The 27,225-nt window shown below is 38.8% G+C and overlaps 1 protein-coding gene across 1 annotated transcript in view; it reads left to right on the forward strand.

Moving 5' to 3' along the window:
• si:dkey-220k22.1 (multiple epidermal growth factor-like domains protein 9) overlaps positions 1–27,225 on the forward strand; it is a 130,064-nt gene that overhangs the window by 59,507 nt on the left and 43,332 nt on the right. Inside the window, exon 3 of the mRNA XM_017701716.2 lies at positions 25,791–25,930. Coding sequence (XP_017557205.1) covers positions 25,791–25,930 — 140 coding nt within the window. The remainder of the gene's footprint in view (positions 1–25,790; positions 25,931–27,225) is intronic.

The following is a 27,225-nucleotide window of genomic DNA, read 5'->3' on the forward strand; positions in this document are numbered from 1 at the left end:
CATTTGAACATTTGAAGACCTTCTATTCCTATAAGAAACACTTGAGCTCAGTTGAGTCTGGCATTTAGGCAGTCATCATTGGGGGAAAAACTTTCAAAAAATGTTGTTCAGTTTTTTTTTGTTATTGATTGCATTCTCACATTTGTTTTAAAATCAAATGCAGTAAAGTCTGCACTTCATCTTTTCAGTGGAATGGCATGAGGCTTTGAAAAAAAAATCAATGGGTGTAATATTTCAAATCATGTTGTTGATTTCATTTTCAACTGCGAGGCTTTTTCAGACCTTGTTTTTCCATTTGTCATGTTTTCAACAAGCTTCCTTTGCAGAGTCCACAGTGTGGTCTGGTGCTAGTGCTCTGTGTGAAAGCAAAAGGGTGAAAAATCGATAGCCCCACTTAGACACACCACTGACAAAAAAACCGATGGGGCTGTTTGAGATGAGGTCTACTTTTTTGTACAGGATTGAAATAAGTCTTTGATTAACTGCCGGAACAATTTTATACCACTTTAATTGGTTGGAGGGGGCAGAGCAAGACAAAAAGTAAATGAAGTCAGGAGAGTGAAATTAACCTCTGTGATGTGAGGGGTCTGCAGGCTCACCTCACCACTGTCTCATTATATACTTGAATATTTGATGTTATGGCTGCATGAAATGGGATTTGACTCGTTTATTATTCAGATAATATTCACACACTCAGCCAGGTGTTGGTCTGTCGGAGTGGTAATAAAACCTGGTGGCTCAGTTTCGCTTGACACTGTATGATTTAAGGAGCTCTGTGTGGAAAATTGACATTGAAAGATTTGTTCTGTATTGCAGCACCTGTACCCCCCCAGCCCCCCCCCCCCCCAGTGGCTCCAGATGAGTTGTTTTCTTATGGTTAACCTGATATTTGTTTTTCCTCCTTTTTTCCATAATGCTACCTGATGTCAAACGATCGTTTTACTAAATATTGAACAGAATCTCACACCTGCTGATCAGATGACTGCAATATGGTCAATCTGATGCCTTAATATAAATTACTGGATATTAAAGGTGTAGCGGAGAGTGTTCACCCCATATTTTCCTAGGTTGGGTGGCAGACCACCAAAGCTACCAGTGTTGTTGCGTCAATGTGTGTGATCAAACTCATACAGGGCTTTCTTTTTTTTACAGTTTCTGTACATTCATTTTCCAGATGTGCAATTGTATGAAGTTCATTTGTAGTCACTGTATTATATCAGAAGAATGTGTGTGACTGAATTCCTTGCCTTTTGTACTAAACTAAGCCAAATTTCTATAGAAACATATAGTGTTGCTTTTTTTAACCAACACTTACCAGTCTACTCAGTATTTAATCATTAGAATGCCGAAAACGATTACTGATTTATTGAAATAATAAGTCTGAAAAAGAGATATTTTGTTTTGTGTATGTGTAAAAAACATTTGGCCATCCACAGCAACCATTTCTTTTATTTGAAAACTTTGCAGTTTCTGTTACTCCTAATTTTTTTTTCCCATCATTTTGAAACCTGATGCTATAGATAGTGTCGTCGCGCTAGCAGAAGCTTCCTGCTTGTTTTGTTTTTTCAGCGCGTTGACAGGTCTGTTGTGATTTCAAATGGTGAGATGTTCTTGTGCATCGTGCCCTTTTTTTGATACTTTGCATGTAAGGTTAAATATAGTTTGCTCAGTGCCCCTCATAGAAACTGTGAAATAGTTTTGCGCTTAGCTCTGCTGCTGCTTGAAGTGTTTGGACGCTTCTATGCTGACTGGCAGGGGAGAGCAATTCACTGTTTTGCTCTTTCTTCGCGTCCTCAGATTCTTCAAACTTTGCTTTCAGGCTTTAACTGTTCTTTGACACTGCAGCCTCGTTCTCTTATGGCCACGTTCAGCCATTTCTTTCGAAATCTTTTCAAACATGGAGGGTTTTGAATAAGTCTCTTCTAATTTTTGTACAGAAATATCAGCCCAAATGCTTATTATGGTGGTTGGCTAGTGTAGTGGTTAACACCTTTGCCTTCTACGCTGTAGACTGGGGTTCAATCCCCCACCAGGGTAAGCACCCTACACTATACCAATAAGGGTCCTTGGGCAAGACTCCTAACACCACCTTGGCCTACCTGTGTAAAATGATCAAAAGTCGCTCTGGATAAGAGCGTCAGCCAAATGCCATAAATGTAAATGTAAATATTAGGTCTTGGCAGCATGAAAAGCTGCCTGAATTCTGATCTGGCTGTCGAGACGATTTACATTATGCTGAGCATATTTACAGTACAAACCTTGTCAGTGAACTATGAGGGGAGAATAAAAAACAAACAAAAATCAACAGAAACAAAATGATTATTCAGTAATCGTAATCGAAGTAACATAATAATAATGATATTGATTTGAGGTCATATGGCCCAGCCCTACTACAACCCAATAAGACCTACCAAGCTAGTATGTCAGTTTGTAGAAAAACTTTGTTTCTTTAAGAAGAAACTAGACAACTAGAGCTAGACGCTGCTCCTCTGGCACAAAGCAGCTCATCACTGTTATATCAATGATCGGATCTAAGCCGGACGTAAGAGTTATTCTTTGTGTTTGAAAAAAGAAAATTAATAGATGATAGAGAATTTTACTTTGGCATAAAAGGAAAAATTGGTTAGATTTTCTGTTCACATGCCCCCCTCACTCCCTGAAAAATGTCTGTACTTGTGGCACATCCAGTCAGAAGAACAACAATAATGATTTATCGCTTCTGATATCATTGTGATATCTAATACCTTTAACCAACATTGCAGTTAAAGTATACACTCTTCTGAGTGTCTCTTTTATTTCTGTGGAAACCACCATTAGTGAACAAAGGCATTTGGATTCATTCCATCAGCATAAAGGGGGTGAGGCATGTGCAGTGCACAAGCTCACTCTGCTTAAACTGCTCAAATGCAGCTTTTAGGGTTTATTTTGTAATACAGCAGACACTGAAAAAATTCTGTTTGAGAACTTGTATTTGTAGAGTTAACCTAGTCTGTGTGTGTCTTTGGAGTTCCATCCTGATCTCGGGTTCGAAAATCGTATTAACCCAGAAAAAGTGTATATTAGTACTCACGCTGCACTGTAAATTAAAATTGGTTGACTTTATTCTCTCCTTTTAAAAAAAAAATGGAACTGTATAGCACTGAAAATTTTCATTTTAATCTTAAACGACTTCCAATGATCCACATTTCTTCAACAAGGAAACTTAACTCAAACAGTCCAACAGTTGTAAATAGTTTCAGTAGCTCTTCTTTTTTTGAGATCTGTTCAGACTTGATTTAGTTAACTTTGCAGCAATTATTAATGTGCGCGCAGTGCACTGGCATCAACTCTGAAACAGATCCATTATTTTTAAAGGATTGTTTCCGAGAGCAGTAAACAAATGGCAGCATTATTCATTCATTCATTCATTATTCATTATTTTCACGCAGTAATGAAGGAATGGATAAGGGTCACCCATTTCTGAGAAATCAAATGGCTTCATGTATCTTGCCATTCTATTTAGAAACTGCCTGGGGCTGGAATTCACCACCTGACCCAACACAGCAGGTAAATCCGATCTTTTCCCTCAAATGTGACACGTCATCTGTGCCAGTGTGAACAGCAAGAAACGCAATGAATCTGACATTTTCCATTCCGATTTGAGACGCTTTCATATGTGGTACTGAAATCTGATCCGGATTTTAATATAATATATGAATAATATAATAATAATATAAAAATATTAAGTTTTACGGTGGACTGGGGGTGATGAGTCCAGCTGGAACTTCATAATCACTCCTGCGATGCTGGCGAAGACGAAACCGGGAGCAGCTAGTGTTCACTACTCGTCATGATTGTTTATCTCTGGACAAGCCGTGAATTGTATTGTTCTTTTGCGCATGCGGGTCGGTTTGGGAGCTGATCTGTTCAGACTGATGTTGCATACGGATCACATTTAAAAAAATGTGAACAGCTATACAAAAAAATCGGATTTGGTAAGGCTACGTTTACACAGCAGGTAAAAGTGGCCCGAATCTGATTTTCTCACCAAATCTGATTTGCTTGTTTGGCTGTTCACGTTATCTTTTAAATGTAATCTGTATGTAACATCAGATCAGCTCCCAAACCTACGTCTATTCAGTGTTAGTATCTCTGTGTAACAGCATGCAATTACTGTAAACAGAAAGCTGTCAGAGTAACTCTGTGCAGCCAAAGAACGTCTTAGTAACCTTGGCTTTAAAAATACTTGCCAAATGATTTGAGTTCTTGGAAGGTAACCAGTTTCTTCTGCTAGGCTTTGGAGCAGATCCACAGACAGTTGGCTGTTTATTCTGCTTCTAATGGATCTGAACATTTAAGAATACTAATAATGCTAGTAATGGCTCAGTAGGTCTGTGGGACGATTTCACACACTCGCCCACAGCCACATGCCTCGGGGTCCGGCAGTCACACTTCACACTAAGCCTGTTCTGGAGGATTTCATTACTATCGGCCCAGCAGTGTTGGAGCGCTAGCTGCAGTTAGCAGGATGCCACGTCTGGAAGACAGCGTTACAGCCTGCGCATCCGCAACATTTTCTTTCCAGCTGACCATTGCTCTTGTGTTGTCAGCCTGAACAAGCTGAAAAAGTACCTCTTTGTTTGCCTGTTAAAGGGATTAGCCTGCTTTAGGACTTTATTCAAAGCAAATAAAACATCAGAACATGATGTAAAATACCTGTTAGGTTAAGGCAATGCTGTCCAACTCCAGTCCTGAACTGCAGGGAGGTGTCACAATGTTTCAGTTCAAATATATATATTTTTATATATATAAAATGTTATGTAATAGCATTGTGTGCAAATAGTATGTTCACACTGGAAAATTAAATGGGATGTAGTCTAGGGGCGCAATGTCTTGTGAACCTGACACAGCTTGTTCTGATTGAACTCTTCTGCTTTTCTCAGAATGACACCAAAGATATCCTTGCACAGAATGATGAATGTTAGTTGTTCAGGAAACACCACAGAACTAAGGGAACTTGGTCAAAAACATCTTTGTAATTCCCTCTCACCACAAAACAGTTCCTTCTGGACACAATGCTACATTTGACAAAGAGGAACAGCAGACTAAAGTACAGGCAGACAGTAAATACAACACTATACAAATGGATATACACTATACTACTCGTATACTATACAGTATGCAATGGAATATACAACCATAGAGCACTAAATAGAAATAAAGAACTAAACAAATCACTTGACAAGAGACAGCACTGCTTTATGGGCTTTATATCTAGATGGAAAATGCTTGTCATCTCTCAAATATATGGACTACAATGAAAGACTAAACCAAAGGCTAAAGATCACTTTTAGGAAAAAATTCCATTTGCTAAAGACTGCCATATTACAGAAGTTGATCAAATGCTACAATTAGCACTTAATTTATCACATTCGCATGAGAAGGAGAGAGAAAGGATAGAGGGAAAAAAAGCTGAGCAAATAATTCAGTCCTTTACAAAAATAATTGTCCTTTATTTTTACAGTACATTACCCACAAATACCTTTACCTGTCCTGGACAAGCAGACAAGCGTTAATATTGAGCCCTTTATACTTGCATAGATTATATTAGCCATAGTTTTAAATTTCAAATGTGTTTTTGTCCTTTGTCAACTGTTTCCCTGTGCCGTGGTTTGTTTTAGGGTTAATTTTTGTGCAAATAGTTTAAAATAAAATAATAAAATCCACAAGCAAAACATTATCTTACATGTCTTACAACAACTTATCTTACAACAACTTACATGTTGAACATTATGAGCAGAGTTTGTCATATTTATTAATGTAACACATGGTAGGGTCCTGTGTCGAGCTGTGTAAAGTATGTATTTTGGAAATTGAAGTACTTTAGGTGAATTTATTTGTGGAACAAAGCTGTACCATCTTTCAGGTTTGTGGTTGCTAGTGTTAAGTAGCCTCGTCTTCCTTGCTGTGTGACACTAGATCCAGCTCGTCTACTAATAACTGGCCCTTCATGAGCTGAATCGGGTGTGTTGGGTCAGGAAATCGTTGAGTCTGTGGTGCTGTTGGTTGAGGGAAATAATGTAGCATTGATATCAACACTTTGAAATGTGAAAAATACTGGTGATTTGATACCAGTTACTGCTGCTGTGATAGTTGATAGACAGAAATATTTACTACAGCAGGAAAGTCCAGATCTCATGGTTGGCCATTACATACTGGAGGTTATGAAGGCTGTTCTGTCATTTCTTGTTTCTACCCACTGAGTGCCTCTGTGTCAGTCACTGAAACAGGCTTCTTCTTTCAGCATGCCAGTTTACAGACTGTGATGCTTCAAATCACTGTGAACTAACTGTAGATAACCTACTTAAGCAGGTTAGTTCCAGTATCACTTGCCTAGTTTGCTCTGGAAGACACTGTTAGCCTTGTCAGTGCTAGCATCTGCAAATTTGAAAGGTGGTACAGCTTCGTTCATTCTCAAACAATTAAGTTTATATTGGTCATTACCCAAAATAAGAGATGTCCTTTTATTCAGGTCAACACATGACCCATATAAAGGAATCTGTGTTACATTAATAGTTAAAAGGAATATGACAAATATTGCTTATACCGTCAGATTTGGCACTAGATAACGCTGCACCCAGTGCAGTGCTGAGTACAATGTGTTACGCCTTGATGGAGGTGGTTCACCCTGAGTGGCTGTGTTCAGAAGACCTGTCACTCCTGATCATTTGACCAGTAGAGAGTGCAGGTGAATGCCCTCTTCTAAGAAAAAAAATTAGTTGCAAAAGAGCAATTTCAGAAGCAGAAGGAAGAAGGGGAAAAATTAATCATCAGAATGAGAGAAAATGAGGCGCAGACTTTTTGAAAAAATAAGTTTGATTCAACTTTTATTATTTGTAATTGCAACATATTTTGGACGTTTTGATACTCAATATTTTGCTTGTGGGTTGTAGTCCTTTATTTGAAACCTCTGGCACAATTAATTGCATATATGTCTCTTTTGCAGCTAAAGATTAAAAATGGCAAAGGGGCCTGTTATGATAAAGTTAAGTTGCTAACATTAGCTAACTGCTAATCCAGTAGCGAGAGACATGATACCACAATCAAGTTCAGTCAGCTGTGGATTATCTACTGCAGGGGTGCCCAGTCTTGCCTGCAAATGGCTGGTGTGGCTGCAGGTTTTCACTCCAACATAGCATTGATCACCTGATGAAATGTTACAAAAATTAAGACCAACTAATTAAATAAGTGGAGTAAGGTGTGAAAACCTGCAGCCACACCAGCCCTTTGCAGATAAGATTGGACTCCATGATCTATTGGGTGAAACTCTCAAAGACTCTCAAAATTAAGTGTTACTCTTATTTGTGTTCAGGGTAAACCATTACCATAGTTCAGATGATATTATAAAAACCAAGGCTCTAGATGGTGAAGTAAATAGTTGAATAATAGAATGCATAGTGAATTGAGACACAGGGATGTTTTCCATACATTAGCACAACTGCTCAGGAAAGACTTGGCTAATGAAGTGGTTGCAGGGAAAACATGATCTTGTGCTGTGCAGGTGGACTAGAAGCCTGGAGTTGAGAAACGCTGGGCTCAGGAACAGTTTTTTTTTTTTTTTTTTTTTTTTTTTTTTTTTTGACAAGGAAGCAAAAGTCTTATTCATCGTCCTATAGTAAGTCTTCAGTGAAGCCTCAGCTTCCCAGTTCAAAAAGCCGTCTTATAATGACAGAATCTGAGTGAGAACGAGAACAATTCTCACACGCTCTGCTATCTTGAGTGTCAGAGGGTTTATGTTTTTTTTTGTTTTTTTTTTCCCCTCCGGCACTGACAGGTTTTGAGACTGCTCAGAAATCTAGGCAGCCACCAGAAGCCAAGAGCTAACAGAAAGAGCTTCTAATCCAGTCAGCAGGCCGGGTGCTGATAAATGGCTCTAGCGTTTACGGGGTGCTGAGCTGGGCTCCTTGCAGAAGCTCTGTGCTGACCCGCCGCCCCCTAATTCAGCTCCAGCCGCAGGCACATCATTGCCGCCGCCACCGCACCATTAGTTATGCAAAGCAATAGGCCGACGTTAATCTCAGGTAAATTAAACATTTAAACAAAGTGGACTTCACCGAGCGGAACTGCAGGCAAGAATGAATATTACAATAAAGACTGGCTGAAAATGTATCAGCGTTTAACGAGGGGAGGGAGGGGGGCGTCTTGAAGTGCATTTTTGTGAGGCACGTATGAATCAGACGAGCTTTCTTAGTCGTGGATGTTTTCAATACATGTCTTTCAAGGAGAATCCATCCATCCATCCATCCATCCTCTAATGCCTAGTTCACACTACATGATTTTAGCCTGGTTTTTTGTAGATCGCCGACAGAAACCTGTGGTCGGAGGCAAATCGGCAATCACTTGGCGCTGGCTCAGTCGTGTAGTGTGAACGGCTGAAAGACGCTCGCCGAGCCATCGCCGAGTGGTCGCGGACTAATCGCAGACGCCTGGCAAATATCTAGCATGTTTAATATCCAGCCCAGTCGGCGACTGTGAGTCAAGCGTGAGGCTACAGCCAAAGGGAACGCGAAGGGAGAGAACCGCGTGTAGAAGTGCAACAGATGTCTGCCAAAATAATAAACTGGCTGAATACCAAACGTGTGTTTCAAAGCAAAAATCTCGGCTACTTCCACCTGCGCATAATTGCGTAATTGATTATAATCAATTTGATTAATATTCACTGAAGTATGTGCTCACTTTTTGCCTTGAATTTTAAGCATAAAAATCCTCTAGATCCATTTTCATGTTAACATTTTTATTTAAATATGGCACTCATAGAATGTATATTACATTATATTACACTGTGCAGATACAACAGTCACATTTATATAGTTTGTGTAGTTTCAAGAATAATTCTGAATCACATCAGACGAATCTATTTGAATCCTAGTGAAATTTAGAAATTTCCTGACATGTTTATTTGTTTCCTAAACAGTCCTAATCATACTGAAATGTAATTAGATCAGAGATGCAAGTGTGTCCATGCCATGGGTGATGGGTGATGCCTCTGGTATTGCTAAAATATGTTCTTCAGCCTTTATCCACAAAGAGCATATGGTTCTCTGTCAGTTCAGTGATCAGTGCTGGGGTTTCCTATTTTTGTTGGCCTGTCCTTGATCTGGAATGCCTTTGGCCCTGACCCCTGGTCATTCATAGGATAGCAGCCCATGCAAGAATAGTCCTCATTTTCTTCTCTTCCCTGGCAAGGAGATGAATGGAGTTGCTGATTATGGTGCTTGTTTTCTACTGTAGGTCTTAAGGAGAGCCATGCACGGGCAGTTCTTGATGCAACATCAGTGCTCTACAGTACTCTGTGATTATGTTTCAGAATAAATAAAACTGTTCACAAGGGGACTGGGGATTAAGATGGACTGAAAAGATATGCACAAACTAAGGATAGGGTGTTTTAAGCTGTGTGGTTCTTGTATTAAGAGAGCACCTGAGACTGCACATGGAAGTTTAATGAATGTTTTTATTTTTTATTTGCCGCAGGCAGATTTTGTAAGTTTGGCCGTTCTGTGGTTTGTACCTGTGATTCATGATTATTAAATAGTAGGTGCGTTTTATATATAGAGGTTTTGAACCCAAACCAAAATTCATAGTTCTATAGTCCATGGATTTGTTCTTGTTTCATATGATATTATTTGTAATTATTAGCCTGTATTTTTAATGCAGTGCACCTTTTATCATTAGCAGGATTTATTTTTTGGTCATTGTCCTTTTCCTCTTTTTTTGAGATGCACTCAATCGTGTCTTGTCTCCAGACAACATGGTTAAACACTGGCACCCTGCTGTCTTCATTACTTGCTGAGAACACCTCAGTAAGTGTGAACTCCCTAGGTGCCCATTTTTTCACAAGCAAGTTGGCACTGAACAGCCTGCCAACAGACCTTACAGTCAACGGACCCTCCTAGGTCTTGCAAATGTCTCTCCTTGCTGTGGACATTAATAAAATGTCAGCTCAGAAGCCTGTGTAACTCTTTTTAGATTTTCTGACACATTTGTATGGTGGTGGTAGAGGCTGTAATTGATTTCATTTAATGACCACTAGGATTGCATATTATAATATTTGTTTATTTAATATTTGTCCTTTGTGATGCTGATATTGCACAAAGCTATAATGTGCAAATGCCTTTTAGTCACAATGGTTTTTGTTCACTTGTTTGTCAGTTCTTTGCTGGAACCTCCAGAGGTCCAGCCTGTTAGAGTAGCTGTCTGTTGATTCACTGACTGACTGACTGACTGATTGAGTGACTGATACCCATTAATAAAATGTGATAAGCAGGCATTGCACAGGACAAACAACCCAACTCAAATGTGGGGCCAATATAAAAAAAAAGAAAAGAAAAAGCTTTCTTTGACATAAGTCTTACAAAAACAACAAAAGATATCAATAATGGGTGCAGTAACAGCAGTGGGTGTTGAGTGTTTACTTGAGCTCAAGCTGTGTTAGACTTAAGACAGAAATTCTCACTGTAAGTGTTATTTAGCAGTTATTCTCTCCTCCAGCTGAGCCACCAGTATATGAACACAAAGAATGTTCTTATGTGAGAACATAGAGGAGAAAGGTCTCACTACAAACTGAGAGGATTCAATATAAGGTTTTAGTATATAAGCACACATCTAAGGTTTGCTGTCACCGGTTTCCTTGCATGTACATTCGCTCCTCAAAACGAGAGTATAAGTAGTAGATACGTTTTTTTTTTTTGTTTGTTTGTTTTTTGTTTGTTTGTTTTTTTCTCGCTCGTTGACACCATAACCGTAACCTGCTTTATTTCACCTACAATTTAGATTTAGAGTACACAGTGGCAACTGGAATCACATCCATGAAGCTCAGTTATGGAGTTTCTGTTCTTGAAGTCTTTTATTTGGCTGGTTGAGCTGCAGTTGAATGTCCTCTAAAGCCAGACATACACTGTGAGATTTTAGAAATCTTATTCTTCACATTGTATGAAAGTCTACAATTTGTGTACTTACGCTGTACGAAAATGCTTGGATCCATGCTGCGTGAAATTTCGCCCCCCAGACAGCTCTGTCTATGAACAATTTAAAATGAAGCTGTTCCAATAAAAATAACACGCTGTGCACTGAGTGCACTTTAGACTGAAGCTAAAAGCCAGATGGCGATGTATACCGTGGTACAACATGGTCTCTCTACAGCTTATTTTACAAAAATATTACTGTTTTAAACTTTATAACTCACTGTTCAGTTCAGTCAATATATACAGACTGTGGTAGGAAATATCACCTTTTTTTGTCTCCGTTTAACTAAACTATGTGTCTCCACCTGAATTTGGGAAGTGGTTGTTTGTTTAAAAATAGGCTACAACTGCACATTATAGGTCTGGTGGGAATTTGCAAATAAGTAATGTTTAAAATGGCAGGGGCAGTCATGGGCTGGAGGTTAGGGAACCAGCCACATGACCAGAAGGTTGCCGGTTTGATCCCCAGAGCCGGCAGCACATGACTAAGGTGTCCTTGAGCAAGACACCTAACCCACAACTGCTCCACGGGTGCTGCAGATTGGGCTGCCCACCGCTCCAGGCAAGTGTGCTCACTGCCCCCTAGTGTGTGTATGTGGTGTTTCACTTCACAGATGGGTTAAATGCGGAAGTGAAATTTCCCCGTTGTGGGACTAATAAGGGTCACTTAATCTTAATCTTAATCACCAACCACTTTGTGTCTAACCTCCACAGAGTCATTAACACTCTTCTGAGTGAGCAGACCATCCTTCATTGAGTCATTTGTTTATTAGCACAGCAGTGTATACTTGGCTTATGTGACGGATGTCGGATCTTGGTATCTGAATTTTTATGAGGGAGAGTAAATAAGCAAGGCATCAGGATGATGCCCCGTACCAGTATGGCTATTGATGCATCTGCTGAAAACATTAGAATTTGATACTTGGCTAACAAATAAATTAACATTTGCTTAGCACTGCCCTTGTTAGTCCAGTTACGTCTCAATGAATGCATTTACTGCATGTTTTTATATTTATTTTCCTCAACTCAGTGACCTCAGTTCACATTTTGTTTGTTGTAGTATAATATGGCTGTGAAATCTAATGACTGTAGAAAATTACTGCTATCAGTTCAAATCATTGTGAATAGGTGATTGTGTAATAATTGTGGCCTGTTTTTATTTTTCACATTGTCTTTTGAAGGGAATAACAGTGATCCATGTTTAAACAGCCAAGGTGAAATAATCCACTGCACTGGTCTTGCGACAGTATAGTGAATGTATTTTTAGTGACTGACTGAAGATCAGCGTGTTAGGGTGTTTTGATTTGGAGTTGGCCAAAATAGGACTGATCCTGTATCAGCAGTCTGCTGTGTGTGTATGTGCGTATGAATGCATGTGTGTACCTGATACAATGAATATGTTTCAGGGGGGCTAGTTGGCATGCTGAAAGATTTTCAGGGAGAGTTTGAGCATCCCTGGCATCCCTGGCCTGTGTGCGGCTACTCGTGCGGCTGCTCCAGAGCATCCCGTTCTATTGTCAGTGCCTTTCTATGGAGATTATACAAGCTGTGTTTGCGTAATTGAACGGGTGTGTCAGCAAGGAGTGCACCTTAAAATAGCTGAATTCACTCATAAGAAGGGGTTCAGATGAATGCTGGACCACATTCAGACTGGGGATTCTATAGTAGTTCTGCAGTATAGTACTAATGTTTTGTCCACTCATCTCAGTCATTTAATGGTCTCAGCATCTCAGCTTTATTTTTCTTTTCTTTCTCTCTTTGTCCTTCTACTTCTTTTACCTTTTTCTTTTTTTCATTTTCTCTGTCTATCCTTCTCAGTTTCTTTCACCTTTTTTTTTTCCTTTCATCTTTATTTCTCATTTGGCCTTTCTTTCATCATGCCTTTCAGTATTTCTTTCTTTTGTGTTCTCTTTCATCTTTTCTTTCATCCTTTCCTTCTTTTTTTCTGTCGTCTTTACTTCTGTCTGTTTCACCCTTTCTTTTTTGTCCTTTTTGTTCTTTTTCATCTTATCCTTTTGTCTTTTCTTTCTTTTCATCCTTTCTTTCTTTGGCTTTTCTTTTTCTAGCCTACTAATGTCAGTCCTTCACTGAATGTTACGAATCTTAATATATGAAAATGTAACTAAAGGGCTTCTTTTATTCTTTCTTTCATTTGCCCTTTCTTTCATCTTTCTTTATTTTTGTAATTCATTCTTTCATTCCCTCAGTCTTCTGTGTTCACTCAGGCCAGCTCTGCTGGCGGAAGGGGCTGTTAGCTCTCTCCGGCTCTGCTCTCAGTACAGAGCGTCTTTGTTCACTGTGCCCACTGCCTTCGTCCACTCAGAAAGCATTTTCACTGTGCACTGTTTTTCAAGCTACTCTCTTTTTACTTGCTTTACAATGACGAGCAAGGTGTCATTATCCTCCCAGAGTGGTCCTTGTTCACACACACTTGACAGTTGTGTGCTCAGAAAAAGACTTGCAAAATGCCAAAATGCCAAGTAGTGGGTGTGCTTTTTTTTTTTTTTTTTTTTTTATTTAAACCCTGAAAATGACTGACTGACACATTTCAGCAGTTCACAGAAATGCCAAGAAATATACACACAGGATTTCAGTGTTTGATGTGCTTAAAAGTGCAAGTAAATACTTTAGCAACCCATATTCCCAAACAGATTTTCAATCTGCAATCAGTCAACCTGATTGACTCAAAAAATAGACTGCAAGGATGCATCAGGAGATAATTAGCCTGTCTCATCTGCATGGCCCCTTTCCAAGCTGGAATTAATTCTCCTAAAATATTCGAGAAACACCATTGGGTTGGTGGATAGATGGGTTCAAATAGGCCGTCTGACCAGGCAGAAAGTCCATCAGCCAGACCTGCTGAAATTTGCACGGATAAAGAGAATTGATCCTTAACACCTTTAGGTTTCACCTCAAGGAATCTGATCACAAGTGGATTTCAGCGCATATTTACTACTTTTTAGGACTACTCTTTAAGAAAATCCACCCGGGAATAATTCTGAAATTTATGTTGTTGTCAGATGTGAACGGGGCCTCCGTTGCCTCAATCTCAACTTCCTGTTTGTTTTCATGTTGAACCCACTCTTAATCACAGTATAGCCCTACGGAAGACACAGTGCCAGTTGCTAGAGAGCTTATTTAATTACAACAAATACTAAAGCTGAGAGTTAATCTCTCGTTAAGTCTTACAGCAAAAAATATTTTATTTTGCATGTTAAGTCTCGTCTTGACATGCAGTTTGTCTCTTTGCACTTAGTCTGGCCTAAAGATTTACACAAATTTACATGACCGTCACTGTTTTACTGTTGTGAAATAAATACGCACGTTAAGAGTTACAGAGCGTTCCCAGCTATTCTGCCTGGCCTTATTTTGTGAAGCTTGCTCCAGATTGGCAGGAAGAAAAGCAGCAGGCATCCTGCCCAGAGTCCTGTTGTTTCTTACTTGCCTTTATCTTTGGAGACGATATCTCTGTAGAATATCACACATTGTTCTGAATGGCATCAGCAGCAAAACGCTGGTTTTTGATTACTAGCTGAGTTTGAAAATCACATGGATTTACCCATCTCTTATCTCTCAGGCTCAAAGGGCCAGGGATGCTGGATGGTGTTCTAAGGTGGAGGTGCTGAAATTTTAAATAGTGTTTGTGACACCATACAAAATTATTACTTTTTTGTTTTAGATATTTATTTGCTTTTTGATCATTTGCATCAAACAGATTGTGTCATAACTTAGTAAAATGGGACAAGTGATGTCAATATATACATCTGACTGGCAGATCAGACCGCTCATACATTCTCTCTCGGCACTTTCATTTGGGATGAACTTTATGCGAATGAATTGAGCAGCAACCAATCAGTTTGTAAACAAATTTAGGCTGCTTTGGGGTTCAGAACTGGGCTATAATTCTGTATAGACTTTCCTTCTTTGCACCTTAGCCTGCTTGTGTTTTAGTGACCCACCACCAAAGCATTGTTAAGGTAAGCAATTTGGCTCGTTGTAATGAAAATACAGCATTAACTTAAACAGTTAAGATTATGGCAGGAAATCATATAAAAATCCAGACATTGCTCTGGAGAAAAACACCATATAGATCTTTGCCATGCTTAAATTATCATAAAATTTCATCATTTTTATCACTTCCATTCCTGATATCTGGGGGTGCTCTGGCACCCTCAGCACCACCACTTCCTGCAACCCAGTAGACGGCTACAGTTTTCTTTACTCTAAAAAAGTAGTACATGAAAATTGTGGTGCCTGTACTGAGCTGCATTTCAGTGAATTGCATCAAGACACTTAGGTTCTTTAGAAAGGTTGTTCACGGCAGGTTACATGGCTTCCATCGCATAGTTTTGTGGGTTTCAGTGACTCTTGGAAAGCTAATATTTGTTCATGGAATGTGTTGCTGAGATATGGCGCTTTGCCTTTTTTATCCCCGTTTGTCAAAGCTGTTTGTTTAACATGCTTAACCATTCAGAACAAATTTGTTGAATTTTGGCGGCCCTTGCAGTCCACTGAGATACAACCGAGGACTGCGTCCCAGCATTTTAAAAACCAAAAAAGCAATACATTTTTAAACACTATGGGATCTGTTTTGTTAATGTTTCACAGTAATTATGTGGAGATAAGATTTTAAGCTGATACTGGAATGGCAAAGTTATGAGGATACAAATAATTCTGTTTAATCTACAAGCATTAGTTGGATTGTAACATCGGGCATAACTAATGCCTCTGCATCGTCCCTTATCCTCATTATGGTCTATCAGATATTGCTCTGAGAGGAGGATGAATACGTAACAGATGAGCTCTCCATGGGTATCGGTCATTGGAAGGCAGTTGTATGGGCAGCTAATTTTTGGCAGGATTTGCCTCTGGGCACATGGGCATTGCTTTTTCAGTTTTATGGAAAGGTCGGAACTCGATTTGAAGTAGCCAGGACTGTGTCCTTCAACAAAAACACAAGGACTAACCGTACTTCTCGCAAAATTTTAGAAAGTTTTGCTGCCTTTATATTAGGACAGTGAAGGATGTCAGGAAACTGGATGTTCCATATCTTTCAGTGAGCCACAACAGAATATTTCTCCACTGCCAGTGGTAACGTATTACAGAAGGTAGTGGAAAATGCTGTCGCGTTACATTGTCCCAACCTTTGTCACCAGCTGGTGTAATAAACCGTAGTATAGTGCATACATAACACCATCACCCCAAACATGTGCACAATCACATTACCCATCAGTATTGAAGCGCTGTGCTCAAGTCAGAGACCACCCTTCATTTGTTTACTTACAGTCAAAATGGCCTGTCAGTGCACATTAGTGTGTGCTAATGTGTAGATTGTATATATGTAAATGTTTAGAGCGTGGGTGGGTGTTATTTTGTTGTTGTTGTTGTTTTAGGCTTCTGGGTAATTTCTGCCATTTGCATTTTGACTGTAAATGAAATAAATGTGTGGCCGTTTTTGATGTTTTTTAAAAACATCATATAGCCATAACACCACGGCAATGTTTGCCATCACTGGTGTACTTGTGTACTGTCTCAGTTCTGCAAAGATGCATGAACTGACTCATTTTTTTCCTTTTAATGCCAACAAGTAAACACAGCATAAACCTTCTGCCAAAAGTACCTTATTCAAATGACTGGAGATCAGGGAAGGCTGTAATTTAGGCCCAATCCCATTTCGCCCCTTACCCCTAACACTTAGCCCCACCCTTCTGTTTTGCGCGTTCACATGTAGGGGTAGGGTTGTCCTGATTGTTGTTGAGGTAGAGGGGTACGGTGAAGTGTTAGGGCTACATGGCCCTTCAAACGGAGCTTTTTCAGAGGTGCACTACAAACGGAGTGTAATCAGAAAATTCCCAGAATGCCCTGCAAATCATCGGCAAGACGGCTGCACAAGCGGCCAAAGAGACACATAAATGTAAGTATTTCTCTGTTAAAAAGCCGCTGTATTGTAAGAACCATTGTGATGGGGTTTTATGGTCATTTCCTTCATAACACGCATAAAAACCGCCAGTAATGCGCTGATGTCTCGGTCACTACCTGGCGAAATTTCCTGTTCCACCTTAAATGGTCCAGCAGTGACGTTCTGGAAGCTGGTGGTTAAAAAGCTAAATTCAGCTTCAAATCACTGAAGAATTCTTGGTGGTGATAATAAATAATTGCCCCCCTCTTTTAAGGTGTATGATGCCCTAAATGTAACGTTATTTAAGCAGTAAGGATCTGAACTTTACCCTCCTCTGCTGTCACTGCTGACTGGACGGGTCGCCTACCGAGCAGCTAGTAGCTGTTAATGAAGTGATGTATTTTTTTGTTTGCGCTTTTTTTTAATTGTTACTTGTTTAATTGATTGTTGTGTAAAACTGAAGTTGTGAATGAATCACGAGCGCTCGTTATTTTCAGTCTCCTTCAGATAAAAGGCAAATGTCAGTGCAATATACCATTATTGCTGTAGTATGGAGACATAGCAGGAAAACACATCCTGATTATTTCTCAATATTTTTTCAATATGATTCACCTGTCCTGTCATATGACACACAAGTGATTTCGCCACAGCTGGAGGCAGAGTATTGGAAATGGCCGGAAAACCTCGTATCGTCTGTCTACGTAAACGTTGTTGACGACAACTGATGAAGTTTCCGGTTCTTCAAGGGTTGTCCCATTTCATAGGGGGAAGATTTCAACCACTACCCCTAGTAACTCAGTTTCGAGGGGGGAGGGTTACACTCGAAAACAAGGGGTAGGGGAAAAAGTAAGAAATGGGATTGGGCCTTAGAGTATAAACACTGAATCAATCAAGTGGAGTGTTTCTGTGTGCTCTATAATTTGGGGGCAAAATCTGAGTGGAAGTAGCTCAGGAAATACCCAGAAATTGTGTAAACGCATTGGCACTCTGGCCCTAAAACACTCTGGGGAGGTGTGCCTGTTTCAGTGAGAGCTAGAAAAGACCCAAATGACAGTAAAACTCACTCAATCACGAAATCACAGCAGGTGTTGTTTTCAAGGAGAGATTATGGGAACGAGAGCAATAAGCAGTCTTGTCCAGTATTTAAGCTTAATTGTTTTAAGAGACGCTTAATGTGTTCTGGTTGGCCTTTGTTATCTGTGAGGTAGTTTTTTTGTTTTAGAGTGATGGCACCGCCGTATTTACAGCAATTAGCTCTTCTGTCCATTTGAGCAGAAGATTCTTTGCTTCGGACCGGGTCACGTTTACTTTGTGTGAAGTGTGGTGATTATAGAAGACTTTTATTCAATCCCTCCAGTCATAGCAGGAGCAGCTGCTTGTTAGGTGATGTTGTCATGGAAACATGGACCCCTTTGCACCCCAAGGGCTTTTTTGAAGGTAGCAAGGAAATCATAACTGTTTTTGAATGCCTCAGTGAAACCTTGTGGGCAGCAGAAGCTGGAATAATATCACAGGTCTAGTGGTGTCTGTAGCTTTGTGCTGTCTATATTATCTGTATTATCTGAAAAAAGCAAGAAGCCCAGGGTTCTATGCTCGGCCTTTACTGGAACAGATAACACGATAGAGTGATGTTTCACAGGATGCGGCTCGGCTCCTGCCAGACGCAGCGTGGAAGAGTATCACACGAAGGGATCTGTTTCTGTCTGTATACAATCCTCATAAATCAGTGGACACAGTCATCTATCTCTTTCTCTCTCTCTCTCTCTCTTTCTCTCCTCTCACACTCTCTTCCTGTCTTACCTGCCTCTCTCCATCTTTTCCTTTATTTTTCTCTTTCCCCCTTTCTCTCCCCCACTCTCTTTTTCACATCTCTTGTTTTTTTCTTGCTTGCTCTGTCTTTCTCTCTCTATTGTGCTCTTTCCTATCTGTATGTATGGGTATTCCTGCTGCTTTCTGTTTCTCTGCCGCTCTCTCTCTCCCTCTCTCCCTCTCTCCCTCTCTCCCTCTCTCCCTCTCTCTCTCTCTCTCTCTCTCTCTCTCTCTCTCTCTCTCTCTCTCTCTCTCTCTCTCTCTCTCTCTCTCTCTCCTGCTACCCTTATGTCTCTCTCTGTCTGCCTGTCTGTCTGCCTGCCTGCCTGCCTGCCTGTCTGTCTGTCTCTGTGACTCTAAGCACAGTGAGGCATCATCAAGGCCCCTAAGTGGAGCTGTGGAGGATCATGGTGTCAGCTGTCAGCTCAAACAGACTGGCTGAGAGGCCTGCGGGAGCAGAAAAGTTCCATGGAGAAAATCAGCCTCTTAACACTTTATATTTTTGTCTAAATTCATAAATCTTGTGCAATTTCCTTTTAAGCTTGTAGAAGCTTAAGAGGCATACATATAAAACTAACCCCTTAAACTTAATGGGTTCCACATCATATGGCTTGCAAATAAGTAAATTGGCAAAATTAAGAATAAATATCAATTATTCAATTAATCAGAAATTATGAATAAATAACAGTTGTTTTTATTTAAAAGTACTAGTATTTTTAGTTCAGTATTTACTATGTTTAGGACAGTTTCCTTGTGAACCACAGGGGGCGACAAAGGTTTGATCACAATAGCTGAAAAATTAAACTACTTTACCAAGTTTACAGCAGTTATTCATAATTATCAGTAAATTGATGCAGCTTTACATGTTATTCTGTCAGTAGATGGAAAGCAGTAAAGAATCATTGACTTGTATAAAGTTGTAGTAGTAAGGAATGAAAGTTTGGCAGATATTTGCTTTAAAAATATGGGCATCAGACAGATGTTTAGATGTTTGCAAACTAATATTTGATCATGTATTGATTGTGTACTGGAAAAGCAGTACATTTAGACAGTGCTGAGTAAATGTGCTAAAATGTCTGCATTTTATTTATTTCCCTGCATTTGTAATCCTACAATAAAAAATAAACATGCTAATGCAGGTTAATTTATATACAATCACAAACACAAAAGTTTGGATGCTGTTCAAAACAAAATGTAAAGATGTCCAAATCATTTAACCCCTATATTTAATTAAAACATAGTACAAAGACAACATATCAAATGTTGGTACTGAGAAAATTATATTGTTTTTTGAAACATATGCCCATTTTTAATTTAATACCAACACCACATTCCAAAAAATGTGACGGGGGCAACAAAAGACTGGTAAAGTTGTGTAATGCAAAAAAACTTACTTTCAGAATTAAAGGTGAGGAGGGCTTCACCACTCCTCATCTTTGAAACACTGCACAATCAAATAGTGCAACAGTTCAAGAATAACATTTCTCAACATAAAATCACAAAAAACTTTTGCTTTTCATCATCTACCTACATTAAAAGATTCTGAGAATCTGGTGAAATCTCTGTATGCAAGGAACAAGGCCACAAAACAGCATTTGCTGGCCATGATCTTTGGGCCCTCAGGTGCCACTGCATTAAAAACAGACATGATTCTTTAGTGGAAATCACTGCATGGGCTCAGAAACACGTCTGAAAAACGCTGTCTATGGAAACATTTCATGACTGCATCCACTAATGCAAGGTAAAACTCTAAAATGCAAAAAAGAAACCGCATATAAACAGGATCCAGGAATGCTGTCATCTTCTCTGGACACAAGCTCATTTAAAATGGACTGGGAAGTGGAAAAGTGGGAAGTGCAGGGGAAGTGGAAGTGTCCTGTGGTCTGACAAATTGACATTTGAAATTCTTTTTGGAAGTCAAGAATTTTTCTGTGTCGTCTGGATTAAAGACCACTCAGCTTGTAATCAGTGCACAGTTCAAAAGCCAGTATTCCTGATGGTATAGGGGTTCATTAGTCTTCATGACATGACTGATGTGCACATTTGTGAAGGCACCATTAATGCTGAATGATATATACATGTTTTTGTAACATGTGCTGCCGTCCAGATGACGTTTTTTTCAGGGAAGGCCTTGAATAATTCAGCACTACAATGCCAAACCACATTATGCTTATATTACATCAAGATCGCTCCGTATTAAGAGTGTGGGTGCTAAACTGACCTGCCTGCAGTCCAGACCTGTCACTACTGAAAACATTTGGCACATTATGAAATGAAAAATATGACAAATGAGCCCCCGCACTGTTGAGCAGCTGAAATCCTATATCAACAAGAACAGGAAAACATTTCACTTTCAAAACTACAGCAGGGTCTCCTCAGTTCCCAAACGCTTACAGAGTGTTGTTAAAGGAAGAGGTGGTGAAACACAGTGGTAAACAGGCCCCCGTCCCAACTTTTTTGGAACACATTGTTGACATCAAATTCAAATTAGGCATATATTTGATGTGTTGTCTTTGTAGCATTTTCCTTTAAAGAGATATGGTTTACATGATTTCCATATTACATTCTGCATAGTTTCCCAGCTTTTTTGGAAACGGGGTTGTATTTTTTTCATCAACATCAGCAAACACGTACATTTAAAATAATAAGATATCACCATTGGACCATAGTGCGCGTAGCGCATAGTGAGCTTGTATGTAGGTGTTTTTTTCTTTATGTAATGCGTTCATTGCTGTAGAAGGGTTTTTTCACAGCAGTATGTTTCTGAGGCATGCCAGTGTTTCCGGCTGTCTCATCCTAACACAAGCAGTGAAAATTGAGGATCTTCACACAGAACAAACAACTGCATTGCTTCCTGTCAGACAATGTTTATAATTGACTATTCAGCTCAATTCAAAATCTACAAAGATTTTGCTGTCTGCTACAAACAAAACATTGTTTTTTTTCCCTGATCCATTGTGACTTACCACATTTGCTTGTTGATTTGCTTGTTTTTTTTTCTTTTTTTTTTTTTTTTTTTCCCTGCTTGTATTTAATGAGGCTCTGCTCCTACACTGATGTGCCATTAGGACGAAGGCCTCTCTCAAGGTTATTATCACAGGGGGAAAAAAGCATTGAGTCCCACCTGCAAGTAGGCCAATTACAGAGCGGCCACAGCAGACGCTTATGATTGTACCTACGGGGGTTACTTGAGTGAGCTAAATTAGAGTTATTTAAGTGTGTGTGTGGGGGAATGGAAGGAGTAATTGCAGATATTTCACATACTTTCATGAGCCTTTTAGTCTTATGGAAAGCATGTCTCTGTGTTCTGCTTCTATGCTTCAAAAAACAAATTATCTTGAGTTAATTAGGTGTTTGCTTGTATTGCTGGCAGCTCTTGTGTTTAGTTCTCTATAAATCATGCAATGTAAGACAGTATATTATACAGTACAGTATGTTAACACAGTATATTACTATATTATATAGAGCACACACTCACACCACCTATATCACGTTACAAGCCTTATGAGCATTATCAGAATTTATAAGAGTTGTCTTGTCACGTTACAAACAGATATAAGCGTATTTATTGCTATAAAAACAGGCCCTCATTCTTAGTTTAGCAGTTTTGGCTAGCATTGTAGTGGTTGAGTAGGTGGTTGCATAATGAGATTGATTCCTGAGCCTGACCTCCTGAAGTGCAGTATGTATTATCCATTTTTAACCTCCCCAATCTACTCACAGTCTAAACATGTAATATTAATGACTTGACATCTTGAAAGATCAAACACTGAATGTTTCATATGAAGCGCAATCTTGTGCATGGCAATGTTTGGTGTGAAAGACTGATAATCAACGCTGTCATCTGCGATCTTCGTTTTTAATCTGCTTTTATCCATGTTCATGAAGAGTTCTGTGAGGTTCTGAGAGTTTGGAAAGCCTCAGAGCATAGTATGAACCTGCACTGTCTTTGTTTTTATGGGTATACCTTGTATTGTGGGGTCTGTGGACGAAAAAAACCTGAAATATGTCATCATTTCTCTCTCGACACCAGGCAGATTTTTATAAATCCCATAGCGTGGGCCCAGCATTAGTGAACAGTGAAGTAATAAGATTTTAATATGGCTGCTTCTCTCAATGCATTTGCAACACAAGGCTGTTCTGTTATCTCCAGTCCACCAGTAAACAAATAAACAACTCTTTGAATGCATGTTTATAGAGAGTTCTTGCTTATAGCTCATGGTTTCTTATAAACAATAGAATTGGAACATGTGTACAGTATGGTTAAAATATTATTGATTTACAGAAGTTTGTGTTTAATTATTTAATTAATATTTAAACATGTGACAAGTCCTTTGTAATAGCATACCAATAATGCATTGTTTTCATAGTCAACAAGGCTTCTGTCAGTGGAGTTGTTGTTAGGGGTGGGTGGATAATGCAGTGGATAACACCCTCGGTCTGTACAGGAGAGAACAATTCCCTGTCCTGCCAGGACTCTAAATATGCAAATATGCAGTGCAGTAACTGGTCAAAACATTATTTGCATATGTTTCTGTGGAAATGTACAAAAATAATGTAAAAACAAAATGGTGTTTTTATGTTTTGTACAACCTTTTTAGGCTCAATTCTTAATACTGCTTCAACTGTCAGACTGAGAAAGTCCAAAAGCCTTGTAAACCTAGATGTCAATAAAATCACTATGCATCACAAAATTTCTCAATACGTGGCATTTCACTGATTCTGAAACAAATGTACTAAAATTGTGGTGAGGGTCAGGTGTCATGATATTGTATGGTGGGGCTGTGCGACCCCAAAATTAACATCTTATTTTTATAATTTTAGATGTCGAGTTAGAGAAGCGTAAAGTGAGAAATTTCCAAAGATAAATTTTTGTTCTTTCATTAGTATAGAAAGTCAGACTTTAAAAAGAATTATCCCTCTGAAGAACATTTATCCCTCTAAGAAATCAGAAATCACCCCAGTTTTAATTTTTAATCAGCTATATGATTTAAATATGCATTTCTCCTGGAGACTGCTTGCAGTTCCCTCTTAAGTGCTCAAGTGTTCCTGTGAAACTTCTTTGTGCAATTCCAAGTGGGGAACATTATCACTGACAGATGTTCAGGTTGGACCTGAATTTTCTTTGCTCTTCCCACCCTCAGAGCAAGATGAAAGCTCCTTTTCTTGTTAGGAGAGGGGGAAAAATCAACGAGCCTGAGAGGAAAAGAGGGGTTTTTCAAGCCATGGCCGTTTGATCTTCTTAAACCGCAAGGGCTAACCAGTAAGCTGCTGTCCTTTGTGCACTGTCCTAGAACCTGTTGCTCCAGTTCACACTGTAGAGGAAAATACTGTGAAACTGATCTCAGGACAGTTCAGAAAACAGCTGGCTGAGTCAGAGTGAGGAGAGGGTTACGGTGAGTGTGTAGGGGGATTTGAAGAAAAACTAGAGGGAGCGGTCAGTCTGACAGCTCAAAGGAAAAAGGCTGCTGTTTGATGTGGAACAGAGACTGTTTGTTTATTTATTTATTTATTTTAACCTTTTGATGCTTGAGAGCTGGACTGTAGAGTCCTGAGAGAACACCCACACCTGTATGTGTCCTAGACAGTGTGCACATCTTTTCAAGGCTTGTACACCACTTAAAGGGTAATTCTACCAATTTTTCAGAATTTTGTATAAATAAATGGCCAAGATGCAAAGTCATTAAATCACTGAGTGGTTTGATGTGAAACGCTTCTTTCTAGAAGCCAGACATCTAAAGAGTTTAATGACCAGTGAATGCTTGCATTTCTAAGAGTAGCTGTTAGTATTTCCATTTACACATCCAAAAAAAAAAAGTCTGTGTTTGTGTCACATCTGGTCAAAGGCACACTGTTTTAATAATGATTTCGTGCTTCTCATATCATTTTGATATCAGACAGCTTTTGCGAACATCACATTTTGTTTTTTTGTTTTTTTTCTCATATCATTTTTGATATCCAAGAGCTTTTTCTAAGTGGAAATAAGGTAACAAAAAAATTTAATAATTGTCATTTTTCTGCATGTTTTACTGCATAATTTAGATTTATTTGTATTATTTATCAATTAAATGAAAACAACACAAATATAAAACGTGCCTTTTGCACAGGTCACACTGTATGTGTTTATCTTTTCCCCCAAAGATATTTTTTCAATAAATATTTGTTCAATAAAAATGATTATTGGGCTGATTATTCATAATAAATTATATATGGATATAAATTATATATATTCATTTAGTCATATTCTGTTACATGTATTTGACCCATTACTTTTCAAAGTACAAAGTAGTCAAAAAGTACCACTCTTTGATTACGCTCAGGCTGCTTATTTTAGAGGGAAATCCCCTTCACTCCTAACATTGTGGACATATTGGCACAACGACAAACAAACTCCACAAAGGAACTAATATAAAAAGAAACAATTTCTACAAGCAAGGCATTTTTTAAAAATTGAAACCTGCTCTTTTTTTTTTTCATTGTGAACGATTCTACAGGTGATTAATTCAGTTCGTTTTTTTTTGTATTGTAAAATGCCAAATAGTAGTGTTTTCATACAATGCCAACTTTACTAAACGTCACTTGCAATATTTCTTACTTCTTTTACACTAAGCTAGCAAGGTATCTATGAGTTAGTCACATGCAAAAGTTTAGACACCCTTTTGTTTTGTTTTATTAATTTGTAAATGGGTAGGGACACATCCTCTACAGAGAACACCTTTCTGCACATTTTAATGCACAATTACTGATTTACCCCCAGAATGTGGGCTTAGATTCAATTAGAAAGTCAATCAGTTCACCACTTATCCACCAAAGTTTCTTTCTTCTAATGTTTTGTGTTTTTTTTAATGTGTGGTGCCACCCCAGTGATGTTTTGTTGCTATTTTGAATATCTGCTTGAACATGTGCTTAATAACACCCCCTTACCAGTGGTAAATGTACTGTAATGCATGCCTTCTCATGGCATTTTACTTTATTCTGTAGTTTTTTAGTTATGAGATAAAACTAATCAGAGATTATTAGTCTAAGCAGTGTATGCCGTATAGTAATATCCTCTGTCTTTCTCTCTCTGTTTTGTGTCTTAGCTCAGGAGTGTGTACATGTAAAACGGGAGTGTACGGAGACAAGTGTGATGACTGTCGTCCAGGATTCTTCCTTTTCAGCAGCACAGGATGCCAACCATGCCAGTGTAACAATCACACCAGCAACTGCGACACACAATCAGGTCAGCACACACATCTCGGCTCGTTAGCCTTTAATTTCCAAAATGTATTTTTCTTCCATGATGAAATAATAAGTGATGTTGGTCATGTATTTATGGTAGGATAGTAGATAGGAATGGCCCAATCAGGAGCTGATTTCTTTACAGACAATTTGAACATCAACTGATAAACAAATATAAAGTAAGAGGCAACTGGTTCTTTAGCACAGTGAGTGACAATGTTCTTTAGAGGTTCATCGGAGTTCTTTTGTGACCTCATGGATGAGTTGTCGATGTGCTCTTAGTGCAACTTTGGTAGGCTGTCCTCTCCTGAGAAGTTTCCAAGTTTTTTCCAAGTTTTTTCCAAGTTTTTTCCAAGTTTTTTCCAAGTTTTCTCCAAGTTTTCTCCAAGTTTTCTCCAAGTTTTCTCCAAGTTTTCTCCATTTGTGGATAATGGCTCTCACTGTGGTTCGCTATAGTCCCAGAGCTTTAGCAATGGCTTTATAAACATTTCCTGACTGGTAGATTTCAGTGAAATTTGTTTTCACATCTGTATTTCAATCTTTTTAGAACATGGCATCATGTTCTGCTTTTTAAGACCATCTGGCTGGCTTAACATTGCCAGACAGCTGCTAATAGTGTTTAGATACAACAGGTCTGGCAGTAATCATGCCTTGGTGTGGCTAGTGAGTTTGAACCCAGTAGTCAGTTGAATGTGGTTAACTGATTGATTTAGCTAAAGGAGCAGTTACTTTTTCACATATGGCCAGGTAGAGCTAACATTTTTCCTTCAATAAATGAAATCATCATTTAAAAAAAAATGGCCTTTTGTGTTTACTTGGGTTAATTTGAACTAATATTAAGAGTTTTGTGATCTGAAACATTCAAGAGTGACATATGTAAACAACAAATGAAATTGGGAAGGATTCAAACACTTTTTCACAGTACTGTCGGTAAACAGAGTGCATGATTTTAATGCACCGTTCAGTAAATATCAAACCATCTATCTAACAATAAATGTTAAATAGAGAGGAGCTGGTTAACATTAGTTTAACTAGCATGCTAATAGCTCTGTTCACCAAAGAACATGTTGGATTTTGGTTGATTTAAACACCAACACAGATTTAGGTGATAATTACACCAATTTACATTTACATTACATTTACAGCATTTAGCAGACTCTTATCCAGAGCAAACTTACAAGAAGTACTTTGTCTATCTAGAGAAAGTATCTTTGTTAGTTACCAATAAGGAAGTGAAGTCAAACAGCTGGTGTTGAAGGGGCAAAATGAAACCTGTTTTTGTTGTGTAGATCTTCT

Source organism: Pygocentrus nattereri, chromosome 23 (assembly GCF_015220715.1).
Source record: "Pygocentrus nattereri isolate fPygNat1 chromosome 23, fPygNat1.pri, whole genome shotgun sequence".
Classification (NCBI taxonomy): Eukaryota; Metazoa; Chordata; class Actinopteri; order Characiformes; family Serrasalmidae; genus Pygocentrus; species Pygocentrus nattereri.